This window comes from Camarhynchus parvulus, chromosome 8 (assembly GCF_901933205.1).
Source record: "Camarhynchus parvulus chromosome 8, STF_HiC, whole genome shotgun sequence".
NCBI lineage: Eukaryota > Metazoa > Chordata > Aves > Passeriformes > Thraupidae > Camarhynchus > Camarhynchus parvulus.
Genome location: NC_044578.1, coordinates 15408045 through 15431946, shown reverse-complemented (window position 1 = coordinate 15431946; position 23902 = coordinate 15408045). Strand labels below are relative to the sequence as shown.

Sequence of the window (23902 nt, the reverse complement as noted above, 5' to 3'; positions counted from 1 at the left end):
AAAATTGTCATTGTGGGGGGAGATTTGGAAAAATTGTTACTGCACATAGGTAGCAACAACAATTTTCATAGTTGTCCACAATTACAGCAGACTTTGATTGTTGCAGAAGTTGGACCTCTTATATGCTTTACATACTACTTCCATTGAAATTTAAATCAAAGCTGTTGCACCAGAGGCTACAGAATTGTAACTAAATGAACAGACACTGCTGTCTTTGCCACATTAGTTAAACTGCAGTGGATCCCATTAACTCACGTGCTCAAAGGATTCTGTTACACCTACAAGAGTCACCTACACCTTACAAGAGAGGAAATGTTGGAGCAGACAAGACACAAAAGTTCCTGTACTCCAGCAGACTCTCTGCTGATCTGGTAAACACTGGGCAGCACTGGGGCTAAGAACTCAAACAGTGCTTGTTTCATCATCTGAGGATGAATCAGGAGATTCTTACCAACCTCCCTTCAGCTGTCTGTGTCATGGGCCTAGAGCAGACAGGATGATGCAGAAGCCTGGGGAGAATCACAGTTCATGGATTACCCCTTGACATCTACTTTGTGCACAAATCTCTGAAAAATGCGTGCATCAATGGAATTAAAGGCCAATGGTAGGCTAAAGGTTTTTTTTTTTTCCCTTTTTGAAGCTCTTCATGACATAGCAGAGGTTGGGATCTGCTGCCCTCCAGTGCATGCTTGCAGATGTCCTCTTTGGAGACCACGAGAATTCTCAAGAAACATTACCAAAAAAAAAAAGTGTTAAATTTTTTGTGTGTCTTATTTAGGACCTAAAATAATTGCTGGGACTTGTTTCTTAATTTTGCTGTATTGTTCTGGCCTTGTCAGAGTATTTCTACATCCAAGTAGAATGTTCTAGTTTGTTCTATGAAATTGAATTCAATCAGCTCTTACTCTTTCATTTTCTATGAATATACACAATGATTATACACATAACACAATACATATGGTAATGATATGCAATAATAGATATCCCATTTTATATCTGCATTCCACCTGTAATTGTTATCTTTGTGATTCTTACTGACACATCAGAGAAGTTTCCAGTATCCACATTAAAAGGAAACAATAAAGACTTGCTATAGAAAGTATTTTCTTACTGGCTTGTACAGTTCTTTCAAAAATATTTATCTGTATTATTGAACATTTTGGAACAAGAAATGTATTTGACACTATGTCATGCCAGGCCCTTGTAAAATCTGATTTGTGGGTTCTTTCAGCTCAGCAGAATCACAATTGGACTTAACCTAAAAAATTGCTTGGAGTTGTACGGCCTTTCTCTTAAACAATGATGTACAATGATGTAAATGATCAGTACAATGGTGTTGATATTAAGGATTTTATAACCAGTTTTATAAAGATTTATAAGAGCAGGAAAAGTAGGCTCTAAAGACATTGCAAATATATATACATATTTCTAACTGAGTAATCAAATTTGGTGATGATGAGAGGTTGATTAAAGGGAAGTCTTTCATTTACAAATTGAGTAAGTCTCCGTCCTGGTTGTGAAGGGAAACCTTAAAAATGCAGATTCTGTGAGTTTATTGAATACCTTAAGAAATCTGGAAAATCTCATTCTTTTCCTTATAAGTGGTTAACTTAGGCATGAGATAATTTCTTACGATTTTGACACTTTATTCCTTCCAGAAAGGCCAAAGCCCAAGAAAGGTAACCAGTTAGCCCGGTTTTCCCAAGAAAGAGCCAGCTATGATGTTTGGGAGATGCTACGCACATGTGTGTGTGTAGCTCCATAACGTATCGGGGAGAGACATTTCTAAGCCATGGTGCTGCTCCGCACTGCCGCAGCCCTCTCGCCCTCAGCAGCTCCCCACATGCGCGGGGGGACGGGCGGGACGGGCGGACCCGGCCCCGGACTGGAGGAACGGGAGGCACGGGCGCTCCCCGGCCCTCGGACTGGAGGAACGGGAGGCACGGGCGCTCCCCGGCCCCGGACTGGAGGAACGGGCGCTCCTCGGCCCTCGGACTGGTGGAACGGGAGGCATGGGCGCTCTCCGGCGCTCAGGGCGGTGGGACGGGCGGGACGGGCGCGCTCCGGCCCTCGGACTGGAGGAACGGGAGGGATGGGCGCTCTGCGGCCCTCGGACTGGAGGAACGGGAGGGATGGGCGCTCTCCGCCCCTCAGGGCGGTGGAACTGGCGGCCCCGCCCCATGGGGAGCTATTGCGGTGGAGGCGGTGTCGGGGTGGTGAGTGTGGCGAGTGTCCGAGTGTGGCGGCGCCGGCCGGGGCGGAGGCGCTGCCCTCGGGGCCTCTCTCTGCCGAGCGCACGCGGGGGAGGCGGCTCCAGCCCGAGCTCGGGGTGGCCGCGCTTGTTGTCCCGCTTGTTGGCCGGGCCGGGCCCGGGGAACCCCGGCTCTGACCGAGGGGCCTGTGGGTGAGGGCGGGCGGCGTCGGTGCCCGGCAGGCTCCGGCCTCCCCAGCCCCGTGCTGCCGGGTGCGAACACGTGTGGGTGGGAGCGTAAGCGCAGCACAGAGTGGCTGCATGGTAGAGCTGCTCTACGAGCGGAAAAAAAAATGTGAGAAAAACCCCCACAACCTCATCCCCCTCCTTAACCCGTATGGTAAAGTTTATTTCTCCGCGCACAATTTGCTCCATTCCTTGTAGATTATAGAAGAAGAAATGACAAAATTTGACTGCTATGATAAGTCTTTCTTATAGAAAAGGTTTTAAGCTCAGTGCCTTTGCCCAACTTCCCTGAGTACAGTGATTTTGGCAACAGTTCTCTTGGCTCAATAAGCCATCTATTGCCTGTAGATGGTAGGAAAAAAAGTCCTGGAGAGCCCTCCACTGGTAAGATGGCACCTTGTCTTTCTCCAAGGCTTTCATCCTCTAGACAATAAGAAGAAACAGTCCTTCAAAGTCTTGATAGCATTTAGCTGAGGTATAGCATCTTCCAGATTTGCGTATCCAAAAAATATTGAGCCCAGGACAAATATAACAGGGATTATATTTTCATTATGACATTACTGTGGTGGCAGACAGGCTTTCAGTGTTTGTAGTAATGTTTGTCACTGAGGCTCCACATTAAAATGAAACTATTTGTTACCTGAAAAAATGCAGCAGCTTAAAGGGTCTGACCAAGTGTTGATCAAGCTCTGTGACATGGTTTTTTTAGAGATGGAATAACTGAAGCTCAAAAATGAAGGAACAGCAGCATTTGGCCTTTTGTTTCAAAGGAGAAAAATGAATTAATTACAAAATTGTAACTTTTTAAAAATGCCCCAGAAGTTCAGCATCCCAATGTCAGGGTACTGTATGACCAGGAGGCTGGGCAGCTGTGAAGGGAGCAGAAGAGCTTACAGCTCAGAAATTGTATCTATGCTGGAACAGTTACAAAGCACAGCATGAACTAAATGATTGTTAGTACACAGATGTATTCATCTATTTCCCATGACCAAGTCCAATTATATCTTCCAGCCTAGTTTAAGTACCAAACCTGAGTTTCAACCCAATTAGCAACCAGAATGTTGCTACCAGTCCCACTAAAAAACATTTATGGCACTGACCTTTCTGGTAGCCTTGCTTGCTTCTCACTCCCCTAAAAATATAGAAAGCTGTAGGAGTAGTAATTTGTTATCCCTTTTCCTCTAACATGTTAATTTTCCTGTTTTCTCTATGGATATGCAAGCCTGAATCCCAGGAGGACTGACTACATGAATGCTTCAGAGCACTGAAAATTAGAATAGGATTAAAAGAATTCCTAATTTAATTTCTGGGTTTAGCAGACGTGACTCTTGGCCAAAATGCTGATGTCTGACTCCAAGATTGGAAAAAGAAACATTAATAAGACAAAGAAAGAAATTAATATTACCTTTTAATTCCCCCACAAAGATCAGTGCATTTTCTGTGTTTGAAGAACCTTACAAATTTTGAAGAGGGTTGAAATGGAGTTTGCAGTACTTCTCTAGCTGCCTGGTGTGTAACTTCCCTCATCTGGAAGAAACTTTGTATCCCAATGATAAAAACTCAGCTTAGGATAATAAAAACCATCTCATTGATGTGCCTTACACATACTTACATATATGGGGTGAGAGTTGAGAGTGCATTCATGATAAAAGTAACAGGAAATCATTCTCTTGAGCCTGTAGTATGTCTTAACATGTCATATAAAATTATACTGGGAATGTGTGTGTTTGGAAAAAAAGAGTAGGAGTAGGCCTTGCCTTTTTTTTTTCTTTTTTTTTCAGATCAGTGTGTGGGAGAGTATCTGGTTATATTAAGGAGGCCTTTCCCTTTAAATCCTCGAAGTCTAAGTGGAGGTACTCAGAAATAAAAGAAGTCATAAAAGTACTTTATAGGAGGCTTTTCCATTTAATGCCCAGTAATCTTGTCTCTTGAGTCTGAACAAATGCTGTTCAGTTTTCAGTGGAAAAGTGTCACAAAGATAGAAACAGTGGCAGAAGTGTTACATGCCAGTGCCTGTTCTTACTGAGGCTGTTCAGCCAAGTCGTTTCCATTATGTTCCTCATAAAGTTTTCACAGTTTGTACATTTCTGTGGTATTAAAGGTGGATATAATTTTTTCTTCAGATATCTTAGGCACTTGCAGAGATTGACCACACCACAGTTACACAGGTCTGCTGCTGTTCATGCAGTGTGATGGATTTGTGTGATTGCCTTGTGTCAAATACTGGTTCTGTTTTTTGGTCCACCATGGCACTAATGCTGGAAATATTTATAACTGTCAGTAATTTCTCCTACTTGCAAGTTAGTTCTGCATGTAAGGCTTGCATGGTTTTTGTTTAATTTTTCTATTTCTCAATACGAAATGAGACAGGCAAAGATATACATGTTTGTCTCACTGCACTAACTAACTACTGCAAGTGTTCACAGTGGGCTGCAAGAGTTGTGCTCTCTTTGGTCTGACCCTGGGGAATAGCACCAATGTCATGGTTATGTTTTAAGATAGCATCAGTATGTTACACAAGTAGTTTTTGTAACCTTAGACAAGGAGAGCAATAGAGACCTTAATAATATTTTTGATTTTGCATAGTTATTCGCAAAGATAATGTTCAATATGCTAAGTGGTATTATTACAAATCTCTTTAAATGGATTTTGGTCCTTTTTAAGCATATGTATTTCTTCTGTGTCTTTAAGAGTATCTGCTGACTAGTGTCAAAGATTTTCTTGCTGTTTACTTTTGTTAATTCTCAGACTAGCAGAGTTTCTTCTTGTAGATGAAAATAAATTGTTTACTTGCAAATTGCTAAATGCAGTGGGATTATGGGGCTATTTTGAAGGTCTAATTGAGTTAGCCACAACTCAGTGGTGTGTGAGAAAGACCCTAATTTCAGAAGTGAGACTGAGTTTGTAGCACAGGAGTAAGAGAAAGGCAAAATCAGCATACTTTTAAAACTTATACATTGAGGCATCATTGACTGGCCTTTTCTATTAGTTAGTAAGTGTAAAGAACGCTTTCTTGTTGGACTAAAAGCATTCTTCTTAATGAAAACATCATATTTCACTGTGCTATGGGTTTACCTGTTTCCTTTCTGTTCATGAGGCTCGGATAGTATTGTTTTAAGAGGCAACAGCATTCCTGTGTTTCTAATGCAAATAGTATAGTTTTTTTCTTTTTTTGTTCTCTGCCCCTTCTCAAGTAGCAAAGTCAGGAGGGAAACAGAAGTTATATACCCTTTAATGCTTAAATGATGGAAAACAAAGTTAATAATTATACTGCTGTGGCTACTGTGTTTCTGACATTAGATTTGTGGGTTACACGTGTCTAACACATTTCAGTCATTGTGCCAATGTAATCTAACATATATGTTTTAAAGTATCTTCTGCAAATAGTTGCATGAAGTACCAGTTCTTACTTCTTTTTTGATAGTTATTAATTAACAGGACACATTTTCTCCAGTCTGTGAATGATGTTACTCTACACAAAGTGTCTTTTCTAGCTGTTTTCAGCCATGGGAGATATTTAATGTTTGCCAAGTCACTGTGACAAAACTTATTGTAGTTACATAAAGTTCACAGGCCTCCCTCTCCAGTGTGATTGGTCATCTTAATTATCCTGATTTCAGCATACCTGATTTGAAACACCTGGAAATGGAGACAAGTTTTAAAGAAGTGTAACTTTTAAAAAATTGGGCTCTTTTTCTATTGTATATTAGCAATCTTAATAGCAATTTTTATTGCACAAACACATTTTCACAAGAATTCTAACAGAGACTTTGAAGCTTGAATTGCATTTAGTCTTAGCTATTATTCAAAGAAAAGAAGATCAGTGTTGTCAAATAAAGGAAATCTTCCTTTGAGATGACACTCAGAAACATTTTTCAGCCAGAATTAGAGAGTTTCATCCTCTATGCTTACAAGTGTGACAAGGTAATCATTTAGTAGCACTTAATTGAAACAAAATCACTGGAGGGAAGAGGAGAGGATCTTAAAATTGCCTAGTGTTGTGTAGGAACTCCTTCCTAGAATCAGTAAGGTTTTTCAGGTCACTTATTTATTATGCAGGCATGTTTCTTGCTTCACGAAACTTCTGTTGCCGTGGCATTAAGCTAAGAACAGATTTGCTTTCCAGATCCATCAAACATTCCACCTCTGCAGTAAGTATTCCTTCAGTTCCATTGAGAAAACGATTTCATATTTCAAGCAATGTTTTAGAGATGCACTAATTTTGCAAATATATATGCTTTAGCTGTGGTTTATTTCTTGTTATAGATAAAGAAACATTTACTGTCAAGAACAAAATAAGATATTTGAATCAGTCAAATATTAACCAGACTAGTGTAACAGAATTTGGTGATTATTGCTTTGTGCAGCCTTTTCAGTCTTTAAAGTCACATCTATCATATATCACACCAGAAAGATTCCCTAGCTTTTAGACAGAAGCCTGAGATACAGGAGACAGGTTCAATCTCAGCTTTATCACAGGCTTTTTGTAAGTAATTTTATTTATTTTTATCTCACTTTTCCTTTAATGATATGACAATAATGTTGCTTCTTAATGCTGCAACAGCAAGGGGTCTATAAGTACCTTAATTTTATATAGATTTTTTTCAGTTTCCCAGCTTAACTGCTTATAAGATTGTGTAACTTCATTTTAAGTCTTCCAGTTATGTTCAGAGAAAACAGCTTTGCAACATGGCAGGCAGCTGGATATGACACTCTGCATTCCATAGAGAACACTGGAATTTAAATGGCGTTCCCACTTCATCTAGTCAACAAATTGGGTCAACTAAGGCACATGACAGATCCTTCAAAACAGATGCTGAGTCATTATACTGGAAAGTTGCAACATATTTTGCCCGTATGAGAAGTGCAAGCCACTTTGTAGGTCAGCTTTTGCCTGAGTCAGTTTTTCATATGCTAGATGTATTTATATTCTCTTTAATTGAGTTGGATATTCATTAAATGTCCTCAAATTTAATACTGGTTGTTTTTTTTTAAGATATTGGCTTAAGTTGTAGCTCTTTACAGTGTATTCTACAATTTATTTATGTACCGTGTCAGAGTGTCTGCTTCCAACATCATTAAACTTACTGACATTCAATTTCATTACAAGTTTCTCTGAATTAAGAAGAAGATAAATACAAGCAGCACCTGGGTTTCTATCAGATGTTTCCCTTGTTAGAGGGTGTTAGGGAAAGTAGGAGGTCAGTTAGAGCTTGATGAAGACCTGAGTCTCCTGCTTAACACCCATCTTTAACTCCTGGAAACCCTAGCCCTGCACCTAGAAATGGATTGGAGATTATCAGGTGATGACGTAACTGGGCTGAAAGAAAAAAGATTCTTAAGATTTGTCATGACCTTCTGGAAAAAGAATGCCAATGAACGTTTCATTTTAAAATCTCAGTTAATTAGTTGGCTTCCCCAAAGTAGTGAGGTTGACCCGAACACCACTGTAATCTGAATCTGTGAAAACCTGAAAACTAATGCAAGTCCTGCTGTTCTGTTTTAAAACTAGTTCCAAGACATAAGAAAGAAAGAAATAGAAAGACTTGAATTGTTAAATATATTTTAACTTGTGTAGTATGGAACAGTAAGGTGAAGGCTTATTTTATTGTCAATACATTTTTAGCTAGGGAAGGTTACTCAATGCAGTTAAGATTTACATTATAGTTAATTACAAAAGTCCTGCAGTTGATAAGCCTTTAGCTTTTAGCAAATTGAAACAATTTAAGGAGAGGCAGTGCATGGAACAGATTTACTCATGGCAGCATACAGAATTGTCATTGTTAATTAGCAAGATTTGAGGTGAGTCTTATTCCCTCCTCTACAAGAAGGGGCCTAGCATGTAAAAAAGACGTGTGTGTGTCTTAGTGTAAGTATTACCTGTGTTGTTTGTATTTCTAAAGTACAGCCAAACATTGATCATATTTACCAAAACACACTGTAAAATCAGATTAATCTTCTAAACTATTTGTGTGTTTTTAAACAAATTCAATACAGATTACCTAGTCAGGACTCTCCCTTAACTCCCTCTTGTTCTGTGTTAAGAATTTTGACTTGACCTGTCTAGTGATCTTAAAGGTTTTCTTCCTGAGGACAACTAAAAGATGTTCTGTGTTTGTTTCCTTTGAGTTTGTATCACACAATGAGGTGAGAATCAGATCTGTTGTGAAGACAAAGGTGCACAGAAGATTCTGTTTAATTTTATAGCTTCCCATTCTTCATATCAGAACACGTGAGATGGCTTCATTACTGTAAGCAGGATGAGTGCAAGCATTGCCCTGTGCATCTTGTATCTACTTGGAGTCATTTCTATGGATGCAAAGTTGAAACTTGAGTCTAATGGTAATGCAGACATTTTCATCTCCGAGTATGCTGGCTAGAATATGGTTTTTGAATATTTCTGGTAATAACAATAGCTGGCAGTGGTAAAAGTAGCTAAAAATCTGTAGTTTGACTCAAAGAAACAGGAGTGTCTGGAGTACTGAGTGACTATGTAGTTTTTTCTCTGGTATCAAGCTAGTTGCAAAGATAGATATGAACTTGCATTTTTTTTTGTTTGCACATAGAAATAAATTTGGGTTTATTTTTCCTAACTTTCTTTCTAGTTGTAGCTTAAGAATACCACAACCATCAGTAGGTTTTTCTCTGCCTGCATATAGAGTAGTTATTACAAACCTATTTTACGGAAGTTTTCCAATACCTTAATTTACGGTCTGAATACATTAAAAAACCCATATTTTGTTGTGGTTTTGCTGTGCTCTAAGGTAGATACTTAAAGGCTTAAAAATCTGAATAAAAATTGAAATGTCTTTGCTATTTTTTTCTTACTCATCAATTTAACAAATAAAATTACATTGCAAATGCATACTCTCCAAACTGGATTGAGCAGGAATTGGACTAGAAATAGCATAATCTTTAAGCTGTTAGCATGTCATAGAAAGGAAAAAGAAAGTATGTACAGTAATTTTTTTCTTTTAAGGTCATCTTTTAAAGCTATTGAGCTAAATTTTGCCCCTCCTCCATCCTTGCTGAAAGTTTAGTGGATTTAGATAATGACAAATGAGAATTTAGGAGATTTTTTTGTATTTTCTTGTTAGTCTGAATTCAAGCTATTATGGAAGATTTAATGAAAGAACATGTCTGTAATTCTGTGTAGCTACTGAATTCAGCTGGCAATGGTGTATTTGAGAAAGCATGAGGGAGGGTTTTCATGCTGAATCCAACAATATCATACTTTGTCTTTCTTAACAAAACCCTTCTGTCTATGTTTTGATCTTGCAGACAATGCCCTTCAGACACAAAAATACAAGACGAATTGAAGGCCTTGATAGCAATGTGTGGTAAGTAAGAGGAAAATATCTGCAAATTTCAGAAAATGTCCTTGGCTGATGTATTTTCTTTCCAAAAAGATAATTATTGCTAACAATAAGATACATGGCAGTTGCTATCCCTGCTGGAATATATTCAGCACCTGTTTAGAAGCAGGGAATGAAATTCAATTAAAGGTGTGATTAATTTTTATTTTTGAGCTTTAAATATCAGGCTTGGGCTTCTCTTCATCTATTAAATCATATAAGACAAATATAACTCATGGGCATGGTAGTATAGCTGATTTTCAAATGTAAATGTTAATTCTGTTGAATATTGTGTTTCAATTACACCTGATTTGTGTTTACCAAACAAGTCAGTTTTTTATTAAAGCCATTATACTTGTTTTGTAATAAGCCATTATACTTGTTTTATAATTTGGCTCATTATTTTTAATACATCTTTTCCTAGGTATTAAATTGGTCTTAAAGCAATATTGCCATCACTGATAAATATGGAATTTTCTTAGTTGGTGAAAAGACTATTTTGGGCTTACCTTAGTTGTATTTGTTGCATTAGTTGTATGTACATATACACAACGTGTTTTGGTTATTCAGCCTCAAGCTAATTTTTGGCAATTTGTATTCATTTTTGACAGGACTGTGATGCTCTGTGGGAGGGTTATGATGGAGAGAAGGTTGTTTTGATTTGTTTTTAAAATCTTGTTAACATTTCAGTAGGGAGGAAAGAGTAAAATGTAAAGCTGACCTGAGAAGGGAGGAAGGAAAAATTGTTCAAGGATCCTGCAGGCTATAAAAACAGTTAATAGGCAACCTGAAACAGTCTGTTGACTAAAATTACTTAAAAACATTATAGCACTCTGAGGTGACTGGGTAGTTTAAATGACACCTTCAATTGATTGAGCTTAATCTTCAGGACATTTAATGTGCCTGGTATTCAATTTCTGCATGTATTCAATGGATGCAGAACATCAACCATTCCTTGGGTGCCCTCTGACTCCTGTGATCACATTATTTCAGCCCTCAGCTCTCCATTCTACTTAAACCTGTTCCCATTGGTGGAAATTTGGCAAACTGAAATATTTTTGTTTTGCCTTCTAATGCTAATGAATAAAAAGATAATTTTATCTGCTATGTTAACTTTAAGATATTTTTCCCTCCAGGGTTGAATTTACAAAAGTGGCAGCAGATCCCTCAATTGTTAATCTTGGTCAAGGCCTTCCTGATATATCCCCTCCTAGCTATGTTAAAGAAGAGCTGGCAAAGGTAGCAGCAGTTGACAGACTGAACCAGTACACCCGAGGCTTTGTAAGTATTGTGGAACTCCAGGACCCAAGTTCAGTGGAAAATGTGCCACAGCGAAAAAAGTTGACTTTAAATTAGTTTTATCTATAGATCATAGTCTTATGTTGCAAATTAAGTTCATCTAGTAGCTTTGTCTGTTACTAATGAACATCCTCTGTGTCGGCTTCTTCGAGGCAGAACCCTTCAGCAAGAGCAGAATGGGAGAGCACGTCTGGGAGGTCTCTGAGGAGTTGATTCAGTTTAAAGAGTGTAGGTTATGTACCTCTGACTTTAGTCAGTGGGAACATGAATCAGACAGTACAATGGGAGAATGAGAAAGAAATACTTGGTATTGCTGCCATGTCCCTGGAGGGGACACAAATGGTGAATGGTACTCTGTGATTTGGGATGTGACTATATGAATCAATATTTTGATCACAAGTGCTATTTATCAGCAATTATAAATACAACAAAAGATTTTCCTTGCACCAAATACTTTTAGTTGAAAGATAAGAGAGGAAACAGAAGGAGCTGAAAGAGACTCAAGAGGAGGTGAGGGTGAATTGGTGTCAGAGTATTCCCTTCTCTCCTTCTGTCTCTTGTCCTAGCTAGGCTACAGGCTATCTGGACCTACTCTGAGATGTGATAATATCAAAGAAATTGAAAAGCACCAGATAGAAAAAAAATTTCTGAGTAGATACAAATAAATTGAAAACAAGCTTTTCTTTTCTAGAGTGCAAAAACTTTAAACCCTGTTACCTGTTAGCAACCATTAACACTGAGGGCTAATGTTGTATTTTTCTATTTCAAAATGTAATAGTTTGATACACGTAGAAAAGAGCCCAAACACAGGCTTTGTACATTGTCAGGCACGCTCCAATCAGTTACTTTCTTTTTGTTTTGAACAGGGACATCCATCACTGGTGAAAGCCTTGTCTCAAGTCTATGAGAAAGTTTGTGGAAGAAAGATTGATCCTCTCACAGATATCCTGGTGACTGTGGGAGCTTATGGATCTCTCTTTAGTACAATACAGGCACTAATAGAAGAGGGAGATGAAGTAAGTTTTTACTGGAAATATTCACATATACTCACAGACATAAGAATCTTTCTCTTTTTCTTATTTGTCTACTTCTAAATATAAGTTAATGTTGGGGCTTCTTTCTGTCCCTATTGGTTTGATTTTTTAGTTGTACATCTGACTTACAGTTTCAGAAGCTGTGATTATGAGACTATACTTTGGATGTCTTCCTATCAGTCATCAATTTACAAACACCTTTTTTCACTCTTAGGGCATCTGTGGTAGTTTATTTATCACTGTTACTGTTAGGTGACACAATACACACTGATTTCTTATTTGAGAAAACATGTGGGATGTTGTCTGCCACAGAGGGCACAAAGAATTGTTGGTGTTTGGGTAACCATTATGTATCAAGTTCTGTTTTGGGCCACTGCATGGTGGCAACATTGGGCGCAGAAAAGCTTAGTTAGTAAGTTACTGTACTAGCTGTGATGGCTCAGCTCTTCACTATTACTGATGTCTGCCTTTTTGACAATGAAATAAAAAGTTATTTTACAGAAATATTTGTATCCGTAGTGGATAAAACCTTTTTGTGTTGTTGTGTATTTTGCTTTCAGTGTTTCATTCATTTCACTTGTATATTGTATTCTCATCTTGCTTTTCTGTTGCTCTGATAGTCACTTCTCTTTTGTTTGGAATAGTTCTATAAGCCTTTGCTTTTGGTGGTTTTCTCTTGTTTGTTTTGTTTTCCTATTGTCTAGCCTCTGTGCAGTTTTTCTTGAGTTTTTTCTCTTTCTTTACCTGAGAATTATTGTCTGATAAAATTTGAAGGCTTAACTGTTCTTCTGAGATTTCTAGACACTTGGAAATCCTGGAATTTCATGGGCATAATTAGAGCAGCTCTGCTGTGGTTCAGTAATTTACCATTGCTATTTCCCATCTTTACCTTGTACCTTCAAATCTGTGTATAGGTCTCAAACATTCTTATTATTAGAACTCAATAGCTGTAATGTGTAACTAGAAAAACAGCCTCTGTGTGTTGTCAAAAATGAGTGGTGCTTATCATACTTAGCCTGAGGGCATTGTTGTATTGTACTCTAAAAGGAGGAATATTCTGCAGTGTTATAACATTAAACCTGGAGTGCCAGAAACATTATCAACCTGTGGCACCAAGGTAAATGTAGAAATAGGATGGTGTCATGCACAGTAAACTCTTTGTTTCTGATACTGATGATTGTCATTTCAGGTAATAATAATAGAGCCATTTTATGACTGCTATGAGCCAATGGTAAAGATGGCGGGTGCAAAACCTGTTTTTATCCCACTAAGATGTGTGAGTAACTTTTAAAAAATTACTAATTATATAAAGTTTCTCATCCATGTTCAATACAGTTTGCTGAACACCTATATGATGCTTTTCTGTATCGTTTTCATTATGTCAAATTACATAAAAATGAGATAGCTTGCTAGAGTGTAAGTCTGAGACAATGATAATCCAAAAGAGAATATTTTATTAGTGTTGGAGAAGATGTGACAATGTTTCTTATTTGCTTTAATTAGTACATTCTGAAAGCTGATAAAACTGTCTTCAGTTTTCAGTGCAAATTATGGAAGGGGATCCATGTATCAGTGCAATTTCTCTGTCAGTTGATTTTCAAAAGGTTTGGTTCCTGATCCCTACAGCAATTCCTACAATCACAGAATACAATTTATTTTCCAAAATATGCTTGCTAAGTAAGGACTGATCATGTAGTAGATGTATTTGCTATACATACAGAATTACTGTTTCCTTTATTGTTAAATAGGCTATAGGTTAATTGTCAAATTGGTACTGCTGGCATTATGCCCACAGCTTGCAAGGATTGTTCTGTATGCCAACTGTGCCTTGTGCAACTGGCAGCCTTGCTGAGGGGCTCTTTGGGCAGCACTGCTGCAGGAACACCATGAAATCAGAGCAACACATAGTGACAAAGCCTCTAGGACTGCAGTGGGAGTAGGTGGAAGTCTGTCTTCCAGGGATGTTTCAAATGACAGGGCACCTCCAAGCATTTTCTGTTTCACACCCTTGTTTTTGGTCTGGCCCTCTCCCAGTCATTGCAGGTGCCACAAGGGTAGTGTGGCCATGCTCTGTGTTCTCTGTACCAACTGGCCCAAACTCCTTAGCCATTTGTAATACCTCAGGGATAGCTGTATTGTGTAGTATATAAACTCCAGAGACTCAGTAGTGCAGATTTTTAGCTCTTTGGCCATTTTCATTAGTTTAAGGAGGAGGAAAAGACCTTGAATCCCCAGTGGTGATCAGTCTTTTCAGTCAAGCAAGCACACACTTGCTCTACTGTCTGGCAAGTCTGTAAACTCTCCTGCCATGTGGCTGCACTACACACTGTAATAATCAGCATGTGTGCAACAAGATCCTGGAAACCAATTCCTGCAGGGGCTTTAAGACAGACAGTGGCCAGAGGAGGACAGCCACTGTCACAATAGTTTACCTGTTCCTAGAACAGCCTTCTCTTAGGTGAGCAAGACAGATTGGATAGGTTGTCACATATGGTTATGAAAGTGTTTGAGGGTGAAAAGTTCAGCAGGTTTCTTTAGGCTGCAACATGTATTAAAGTCACATATAAATTTATTGTGGGTTGTTTTTCTTTTTTAGAAAAAGGATGGAAATACTGCATCTAGTGCTGATTGGGTCTTAGATCCTGCTGAACTTGCAAATAAATTTAATTCTAAAACAAAAGCAATTATTCTAAATACTCCACACAACCCGATAGGCAAGGTAAGAGTCCTGCTTTAACACCACTTTAATTTCAAAGAATGCCTTAAATACTGTGATTAATGTATTTTCCTTTACTTTTCCTATATCCCAGGTTTTTACCCTGGAAGAGCTCCAAGTAATAGCTGATCTCTGTATTAAACATGACACCCTGTGCATCAGTGATGAGGTGTATGAATGGCTGGTGTATAAAGGGAATAAACACATTAAAATAGGTACTGATTTTTTGTGGCATCTTAGAAGTAGTTGTGGAATGATGCTGTGAACTTGCCTCCCAAGGATAATGCTTGCTGGAAGAAGCTCATACTTCAAGCTTTGAAATTTTTCAATGTTTAGGCTCTAAGGAGGAGATCCTCTCTCTTTTCTAAAAATTATTTTAAATAATTTCCAAATAGAATTTCCAAAGCTCTTAAGTGACTTTGGAGCAGATATCCATAGAAACCAGTGGGACTGATGTTTGTAAGTCAGTTATGATCATATGAATTTACCATCCTTATTCAGTTACTCTGTCGGCCATGACAAGTATAGTTGCTGTTACTCTATGTATATTAGACAGTGCTTTGCTGAAGAACTAATAGAAGGAACAGGAATTAGAACTTTCTTCTCAAAGCTTTGTAGAGATAATGAGGGAAATGGACAATGAGGAACACAATTATTTTTGCTCCACTAATTATAGAAAACTAAAAAATAGTATAAAGTTCATTGTGGAGATAGTGCATGAGCACTGTCCCTCCCAAAGATGGAGACAGGATTAAATACTAGATATTGAATTCAGTGGAGTAAGTCCTGCAAGTGCAGTATGAAAGCTTGTTAAATCTTCAGGTAGTGTTGTTACAGGGGTAAAGCAAAATTGCAAGAACAAACTGGAAAAACAAATAATGATGCCAGGTTCTTGATCCTCTTGTTTTACTTAATCCAAGTTTCACTGAAGTTAGTGGAATCACTTCCACTGCCTCAGAACAATTTAACCTAGTGCACGTTACTGAACTCCTTTTCCAGTTCTATAATGCTACAGCTATGTATTTCTGTGAAAATTTCTAATCTGGCAGCCTTGGGTTCGCTCTGCTGATGTATTTGAAAAGTCCAAAACTTCCTTCTCATATGTACAGATACTTTGTTTCTGATGGTAGCATCTTGCATGAACTACCTGTTCTGATGTACTTATTGTTGTACTGAAGGCACATTTCAGTCGTGTGCAATAGAGGCATATAGTTAAGATTAAACAATGAAATCAAGACACTTAAGTATAAATTAGACCTGAAAAGACTTACCTTTTTCCCTAGCTCTGCCACTGGTTGAATGCTGAATAACTTTGCTTCTAGGCTTCAATTCCATATTTGTAGAATGGCAATAAAATCCATAGGTGGGGGCTACATCACTGTGAACATTGAATCTATGAGTAATAGAAAGAAAATGATATCTAAATGACCTTGCAATACTTGTTAGCTCAGCTGCACAGTTGCTGATCATCCAGCTGCAGTACATTGATTGTATTGGCCTTGCATAGGCTGTGAGTCTGTTTTGAGGGTGACCTAATTCCATGTTGTAGTTGCCTTGATAGTGATACTGTCTCAAAGACCTTCAGACATGGAAGAAGGAGAACATTTTGGGTACATTAATGTGATAGTAATCTGAGTCACTGCATCTAACAGGTTACCTAACAGTAACTGATCATGTGTCTCAGCTGCAAAGTCAAGTCAGTTAGATTACAGATTTCTGTGTGGGCTTAGCAGGTGTTTCATGGCCTTAGCATTTCATGCAAGACTGTCTTCAGAATCAAAATCTCTCTGTGGTGTAAGGTAATCCCTTTTCCTTTTCAACAGGAGCAGGTCCAGACACATTGTCAGCTACACTTCATCTTATGGACAGGTGGTGAATTCTTAAGATGCAGTATCTCCATTGTCATCAGCACCTTAACGCTTCAAACCAAAACATTGCACCAACCAAAGGGATTCTGTAATTTAGCATAAAATGTAAAAGTACTGTATAAAGAAAATGCAAATTAAATCCCAGAAAGATAGTCAGCTAGGTTTAGGTATGGATCCTCTAACAGATCCCATGAGATCATCTTTAACTTTAGCGTTAAAAGTACTCTAGAACTTTCAGGGTAACACTGTAAACAATAACATTATTTCAGTAAAAGAAACAGACTCTGCTCTTTTTTTACTTAAGTTTCTCCTATTCCTTATTACTTTTAAGTCTACAAAAATAATACAATAAAAATGAGTGTGTTGTTTATTTATAAACTCTTGTGTTTCCATAATAACCTCTACATATTCTATCCAATGCAGTGACACTTTTTTTTGGTGAGAGATACAAAATGGATATTGCATCAATTTACAGGATCTGATAGTTGTTCCTTCATACAATTTAGCAGGGGTTGCTAGCCACAGCTCATAAAATTAGTACAGTCTTTGTGCTGTCACTGAAGCAGTTTTCTGTAGCATATAACACTTCATCATGTTTCCCATTATCTGACTTCTGTGAAAATGTAGACTTCCTCTGCATAATGATTAGGGTTGCACTGACAGATTTAGAGATTGCACCTCATAACTGAGGATTCTGAGCAAACCACTCAACAAGCTGAGTACTATCCCAGGTAACAGGCTTATTACATGTTAGGTGCACTTCATTAGTTTTTAAATTGTAGTCAGACTTGGTTATGGTGTCATATGATGTCATATATGGTTGCCACGGGGAAATTTCCCTCTCTATTTAAAACTTGTTTGGAACAGCAATGGAGCTGCTTCTTTCTCTGTGTCTTTGTAATGCTGCTATTGTTTGAAAAGCTGTCGCATTCTATCTCCAAGGTTGAATTCCTGTGACTATGTGGCAAAACAGGCTTGCTAGAGGCCATTAGCTTTGAAAGGCAATTCTTTTTGCAGTCTGTGAGAGCTAGTTTGGGTGCCTCTAGGAAGTGATCTCTACTGTTGGCCTAGCTTGGTAGAAGATACGTCTGTTCAAACTTTTTCTTTTCAAGGTCACAGAGTAGTTGAGTATGGGTAGGCTAATAGAAAAATCAGTTTCTTTCATACTGTTTGGTTTCTCTTCTTGGTAAGTTTGCTCAAAAAATTGCAATACATGAAAGGCTTATGCCATGTCTAATGCCGATAACTGCCGCAAAAACTTCCTCGTGAAATTCAGGGGTTTAATTTGGAAGATCTTTGTTCATTGGTCTCGCTAGAGAGGAGATTTTACAACTGACAGATTCACTAGTAGTGGTTCTAGTATGCAAATGAGGTGAAGTCAGATGTTGGTGACTACTGTAATTGCAACCTTGACTGACTTTGTGTCTCAGACTTAGGTGTGTCTGGATTTGTCTGTTTCTCTTGAAATTAATTAAGTTAGAGTCCAAGCAGAACTTTGCAGAAGCTGTATACAGAAAAAAAAAATGCAAACTACAGGAAGAGACCTTTGCTCTCTTATCTCCTTGGAAAGGGAAAAAAAGGATTTTGGTCTCCTATCAGATACAAGTGCAAAGACAGAGACAGGCCTCTGTGAGTCCCTTAATCCTTGCAGACATTTTGGCTAACTGCTATTGTCAGTCAGTCTCAGGCCTGTTCAAATTGTACAATACAGCATAATTTATTTACTCACTCTGCTAGTTTTCTGGTGTTCTGTTGTTTGGTTCTGGGTTAGAAGTCTTAGTAATTAGTTTCTTTTTCTGATGTCTGAGACAGCCAGTGACACGGAACTGGACAATTCTAGTAAAGTGGGTTGCAGTGCCTAAGTTAATGTTGTGTATAGTACTATTACCAGGCATCAGAAACAATCTGTCCTGGGGTGAATGGATAGCCTTAGATATTTTTCTTATGGATACTAGTGCATTTTAGCTGAGGATAATTAACATGTAGTTTTCAACTGTACCTCTCATTTTCTGTCTCTTCTTTCTCCTTTCATTAATCCTTACCTTCTTTTCATGCTAAAAAGCACTGGCCCATATATCCTTTTGCATTTGTTACAATTGCTATAATTTCCGAATATTCTTGTTGTTTGCTTAAGATGCTGCAATGAACATACAGCTCTTAGCTAGGGGCAGTGCAGTTCTTCAAATTACATGGAATATGTGACTGCATCTGTACCAAATTAATTTTATTTTATGTACAGCTACGTTGCCAGGTATGTGGGAAAGAACGGTAACTATAGGAAGTGCTGGGAAAACATACAGTGTAACTGGCTGGAAGGTAAGAAGAATCAATATAAATGAGTTAAATTACCTAGAATGCATTTATTACTCTAACAACACCTCTGTTTTATGACCTGTGTTCTGAAAGTTTCTGGCAAATCTTCATGTCTCCAAAATGTGACAATACCATTCAGTTGGAGCAATTACCTATCTTTAACACCCATGTCTTAATTATCTTCTTGTCTCTTAATTGATAAACTCTTGTGAGCATAAATTACTAAAAAAACCACCACACTATGTTTTGTTGAAAATCAGTAAAGATACTTGGAGAAAACATGGATATTATGATATTTTAACTTCCCAGTTTTCCCATCTTGAGTTTTAAATATGTATTAGAAAGTCTAAATTTTTCACTACCAGGTATTCATCAGCATGTGTTCAAAGTGAACCACAGCACATATTATGCAGTAGTGAGCTTTTGTTTTATATTCAAACTGGCTTTGACACAGGAGCTTAAGAGATGGACAGGTTCTAAACAAATTAGAAATAACATTTCTAATTAATGTTCAGTTGGATTTCTAACCCTTGTTTTATGAAGAGTTAAAAGTTTGCTCAGTATCCTATGAGAGATAGGGATAAGGGAAATTTTTTTTGTCTCAAATCTACCATTTTCAAAGGAATCATACACTAAGCTTTGTGTAAACCAGCTTTTTCTTAATAATTTTTCAAAACAAATTATTAAAATAGAAAAACTTGAGACATTGGCTAACTTTTGGTATTTGTTACCTCTTAGTAACACCACTGCCCTTAAGTGTAATATATGCACCCTTTCCTCCCGTAGCTTGGTTGGTCCATTGGTCCTGAGCACCTGATTAAGCATTTGCAAGTTGTTCACCAAAATACACTCTATACTTGCCCAACTCCATTACAGGTAGGTACAGATGGGGCAAAGGAGATTGTTTTCTGGTGTAAGAAAGCTGTTGGCCTCATGTAATAAAACAGTAATCACAACAATGAATTTTTAGTTGTCAAAATACATATTCTAGGGTGTAAGAGGAAACAAATTTGATCAGCTCACCAGACATTTAGAAAAAAAATCACTCTTGTGGATTCTGTCATTTTGTACCTATAAACTACGTGTTGCATAAAACACGACAATCTTAATGGTTTCCTAGCAAATGCAAATGAAAGTTCTGTCTACTAGTGTCCAGTATTCTATGGTACATTATTATCAAACAATTTAATTTAACTTCAATTCAGATTGTAAACCCTTGTGTCCAGAACTCTGGCTTCAGTGTATGATTAGCGCCTAGCAAAAGATTGGGTGTTTTGGGTGATGCCACAGCACAAAGTAATGACAGATTACAGACGTATCTTGTGTAATTTGTGTGGTGATTTGCTTAATATGGGCCAGGATTGAACTAAATTCCACGATTTCAGCAGGAAATGAGTGTCTGTGAGGGTACTGAGTGTTAATGAGTACTTTTACCCTGTGTTTCCAGGAGGCTTTGGCACAAGCATTCTGGATGGACTATAAGCGCATGGATGACCCTGACTGCTATTTTTACTCCCTGTCTCGAGAGCTGGAGAGCAAGCGTGATCGTATGGCTCAGCTACTGAAAGGGGCTGGACTAAAGCCTGTCATTCCAGATGGAGGATACTTCATGATTGTTGATGTTTCCACATTAAGTCAGTATAAAGTTTATTAAAGAGTGTGTGGAAAGTAAATTTGGTTAATGAGAAATTTCAGCTTTCATTTTAAACTATATTCTCATCTCATATGCACCCATATGTGCGCATAAAGTTGTCAGGAGTACTAACTGGGATTGACATTATCAGTTTCACCTTAGCTGGTTAGGTAGATTTTATGAGCTTCAGCAAAGCATTTGTGATCCTAACTTGTCCATGTTTTGCAAAGCTTTGACAAGTTTTTAGAGCGGATAAAGGAGGTAGATAAACATTCCTATTTTCAAAATATCTATGATTATGAGAATGAGAATCAAGCGCCTGGATAATAGTTAATACCATTTGTGTTTTCTTTTTTCTGGTCTTTTTTCTGGTTTGGTTTTTTTTTTCCCTAATCTGAAGTCACACCCTAAAGGCTCTTTGAAGCATTCTGATCTCTAAACACTGAATGCTGCCAAGATTCACAAACCTTTTGAAAATTCAGGCTATGGTAGCTTCAGAGAAAGAATTCCCACAGGGGAAGGTCTTTTAGTTCCACATCTTTTCACTAATTGGTCTAAATGGCATTTGTCATTTAGACAGAAATGTTTAAACACAGAAAGATATCACAGTTTAATCATGTGTCAGGAAGTTTTAGGTATCCCAGTTTCACAGATGAGAAAACTGCATTTTCAGGGATTTTTGCTGTCCATGCAATAAATGCACTCTTCAGTACCCTCCATAGCCCTGATTCCCCAATAGCCCAGACTTCAGGACTTCTTGGACTTATTACATGGCTTTCTTCCAAGCTACATGTCTGAATTTGCTTTGGACACAAAACAAGTGCTCAGATCAGAAGGAAAAGGTTCAATCCGTTGGCCTATTTTACGTCTTAGACTATAATTTAAAAATTATATATTAAAATAAAACATAAACTTCATTCTTAAGTATTAACTGTAATAAAATGCTGTTAATGAATGCCTTCCCATTGGAGTCTAGGAAATCTTACAACATATTTGTTTTACATTTAGATGTGGATCTCTCTGATGTAGATGAGAAACAACCTTATGATTATAAATTTGTCAAATGGATGATAGCATCTAAGGTAAGATGTCTTAGTCATACTCTAGTTTTAGGAATGCTTTTCTAGTGAAAGCAAGAGCAGTGCAACTGTAGTTATTAAATAATGTAGTAGAGCTGTTCCATTCAAAATATTATTTGGTGTTGCTGATAATAGTGTGACTAAAATATCGTAAGTATGTTGAAAATTTACACTGTAGGTTTGTGCTACATCCCAGCACTTTTCTTTCAGGAAGTTTAAGTGTTAGTTGTACAAAAGTACCTTTGAAATATTTTGCCTAAGAAAAGTGATTTGAATTTAGTACAAGCCTAGCTAGTGCATACAAAACTGAACTTCCCTCATGTGTTGGGAGAGTTCCAGAAACAGAATAGTAAAATCGTCATGCTTAAACCAGATTTCTTATACACATTTAAATAAGCAAATGCTATTTCTGTTTTATGTTTCAGAAGCTGTCAGCAATTCCTCTTTCAGCATTCTGTGCTCTTGAGACAAAGAAACAGTTTGAAAAGTACATACGTTTTTGCTTCATTAAGGTAAGCTTGTGTCCTGAAAATCAATGCAGTACAGGAATCTGCAAGAGACTGACTTACATTTTTCCCAGGATCTCTTGTATTGAAAGCTTTTAGGAACATAAAGTTAGTTTGATGTAAAATTCAGCACAAAGTATCTTCAGTTGTCTTTTTGCTGAGGGATTTTACACCATCAGTGTAGGTGGCATGGCCAGGAAGGGCAACTGGCAGAAAATAACTGGATGGGTAGCCCTTTTAAGCTTATTGTATTGATTTTTAAAAACATTCTTGACCAGTGATGATAGTGAAAATTATTGAGACAGGTAAGCTATCAATTAATGTGATACCCATAATCCAGAGCAGAGAATAACTGTATAGCAGAGTGTGTGCCCTATGTCCATTCAGTGTCCAACAACAAAAACAGTGAAGAGGTCACCTTCAAATTTAGCTCACTTACCTGAAAACACACAGACTTTCACATGAGCTCCAAATTACAAAAGAAAACATGATTTTTTGTGAATTGGCTGATTTTTGCCATTTTGTGAGCACCTTCTTTGCACATATTCTTCCCCCCGTTAAGTCTGTTCTTGAAAGGCTGAAAGACTTTGGGGACAGGTATGTAAACTTTGATTAGCCCAAAGCCCTAAGATGTTTCCCAATTGTTCTGTAACAGAGTCAGCACAATGGAACATGTGCAAATCCTGAGCTGTTCTGTGTAAAGATCAGAGCTTTAGCCTGAAACACTAATGAAGGGGAGGTTCTCCTTGTGTTACTTACTTCTTCTGATGAAGTGTAAAGTCTGTGGTATAAACTGAGCCAGTAACAAGCAGGATGAAGTTACTGGTTGTACCTGTGCCTGATTAACAGCACTAATGGTTTCAAGTTAGACTGCCTCTGTGACTCACCAGGCTGGAGCCAAGCTACACAGTTTGGAGGGATTATGTTTAAGTCGTTTACAGCATAACCTGGTTGCAAGGAGTTTGAAAAATCCCAACTGTACTCACAGGGATTAGGAAAGTGTGCTAGCATGTCTCCAAACCAGAGCTGCTAAGTTACATCACTGCATTAATGCCATGAATTTATGTAAGTATTGCTTTCATTAAATGCCATGAATTTATGTAAGTATTGCTTTCATTAAATGAATACTGAGATGGTATCTTTTAAATATATCTAATAAATGTTTTCAAGGAATCAGCATTGAATTCTTTGTATTGTCCAGATTTGTACCTAACAACTGTCAATGAAAAACTAGCTGAAAAGATATTTACAGGATGCAGCTGAAGCAACCAAATACTGATTTGAGATGAAATAATCATGTCTGACTCTTTTCAGGAACTCAGTACTTGCAGTAATAGTGTTGTTTCTTGTTTTGCAGAAAGACAGCACACTCGATGCAGCTGAAGTGATCCTGAAGAACTGGAATAAACAGGCAGACTGATTTTTCTAATTACTTCTTCCATATAGTGTAACTATCTAATAGTAGGGTTTTTTTAAATTGGAAATTTAAGAAAAAATTACTTAGTACAGAATTAACATGACATTGTAAATAACTTTTTACTGATACCTGCTGAGGAGTTAAAACAAGGATTTACTGAAATATGTGTAATGCAACTCAGAGGTTATTTTCAGTCTTTTAAAAATAAATTGCTTTTCTCTTAAAGAAACCCCAATGTACTTCTG

General features: G+C 37.7%; 1 protein-coding gene across 4 annotated transcripts; it reads left to right on the top strand.

The window, feature by feature from the left end:
* The first annotated feature begins 2177 nt into the window (after positions 1-2177).
* KYAT3 (kynurenine aminotransferase 3) lies at positions 2178-23886 on the top strand. Of its 4 annotated transcripts, XM_030953851.1 has the most exons (15): positions 2193-2216; positions 6497-6588; positions 8645-8779; positions 9719-9777; positions 10929-11073; positions 11958-12107; positions 13315-13401; positions 14722-14844; positions 14936-15056; positions 18949-19025; positions 19809-19898; positions 20470-20656; positions 21664-21737; positions 22160-22246; positions 23598-23886. In XM_030953851.1, the coding sequence occupies exons 3-15, from the start codon at positions 8777-8779 to the stop codon at positions 23658-23660; spliced, it is 1266 nt and encodes a 421-aa protein (XP_030809711.1). In that variant the 5' UTR covers positions 2193-2216; positions 6497-6588; positions 8645-8776; the 3' UTR covers positions 23661-23886. The 4 variants fall into 4 exon arrangements, with proteins under 4 accessions (XP_030809709.1, XP_030809711.1, XP_030809710.1 ...); XM_030953849.1 differs by lacking the exon at positions 8645-8779 and having other exon boundaries at positions 2178-2216; XM_030953850.1 differs by lacking the exons at positions 2193-2216; positions 8645-8779 and adding an exon at positions 4243-4290.
* The last annotated feature ends 16 nt before the right edge of the window (positions 23887-23902 follow it).